The sequence below is a fragment of the Bactrocera neohumeralis genome, unplaced genomic scaffold, assembly GCF_024586455.1.
Source record: "Bactrocera neohumeralis isolate Rockhampton unplaced genomic scaffold, APGP_CSIRO_Bneo_wtdbg2-racon-allhic-juicebox.fasta_v2 ctg6526, whole genome shotgun sequence".
Taxonomy (NCBI): Eukaryota; Metazoa; Arthropoda; class Insecta; order Diptera; family Tephritidae; genus Bactrocera; species Bactrocera neohumeralis.
The window spans coordinates 5,121-6,013 of NW_026093379.1; the positions used below are offsets into that span (position 1 = coordinate 5,121).

The following is an 893-nucleotide window of genomic DNA, read 5'->3' on the forward strand; positions in this document are numbered from 1 at the left end:
TCTAGCGGAATGCATTAAAAATTGTACTAATTCAAGGCACTAAGTACTCGTAGGAGGATTAATGAAATCTATATACAATAGCGAGCGCACGGCTAGTAGCGCCACGTCATCCACACTAACTAAGGCACTAAGGTGCTAAGGCTTAAAATTTCTCCGCCGCTGGTGCACCATACTCGGCGGCTGGTGCCGGTGGTGGGCCATATTGTGCAGCTGGCTTTTGTTGTTGCTTGTACTTGATAAAGTACACCTCCGGTTTGCTGGGCTCAGTTGGCGCTGGTGATGGCAATATGAGTGGCTGTTGTTCCTCTGGTTTCTTCACCAACACATAGACGAGAGTCTTGTGTTCATCCTGCACTGGTGGGGGCAGCACCTGTTGTACGGGCGCTGGTGGATTTGGTGCCTTAATGAAGATGATCTTGTAATGTTTCTTTGGCACGGCAGTTTGGATGGGTTCGGCGGCCTGGAAGACTTCTGGCTCCTCTGGTGGCACATGAACGTACACGTTCTTGGTGACAATTGTCTCAGGCGCTGGTGGACCGTAGAATGGTGCGGGTGGACCATAAACTGGTAGTGGTTGTGGTGCCGCTGTGGATGGTGGGCCGTATTGTTCCGCTGGCGCTGGTGGTGGTGGGCCGTACTGCTTTTGTGGCACTGGTGGTGGTCCATAGCGGGCGGACGGTGGCTCCGGCATGGCCATAGCCATGGCGAGTGTGCAGGCGATCACAAATAGGCAACGCATTTCGTTGTGTTTTATTGTTGTTATTAAATTATATTAGTCTTAAACTGTTGAACTGTTGTCTTAAGCCTTAACGGTGCTTTATGTTACGCGCTCGGTGAATCGTTTTGAATTGACATAATGTTTGGGGTCAGAAAATGCTTTTATATGCATGCAA

General features: G+C 49.7%; 1 protein-coding gene across 1 annotated transcript; it reads right to left on the reverse strand.

Moving 5' to 3' along the window:
* LOC126767442 (uncharacterized) lies at positions 1-830 on the reverse strand. Its single transcript, XM_050484950.1, has one exon. It carries the CDS (start codon positions 737-739, stop codon positions 143-145), a length of 597 nt encoding a protein of 198 aa, XP_050340907.1. The 5' UTR covers positions 740-830; the 3' UTR covers positions 1-142.
* Between the last annotated feature and the right edge of the window lie 63 nt (positions 831-893).

Bases quoted from the DNA above. Each gene is read 5' to 3' on its own strand.
- LOC126767442 (XM_050484950.1), bottom strand. From the start codon at position 739: ATGCGTTGCCTATTTGTGATCGCCTGCACACTCGCCATGGCTATGGCC.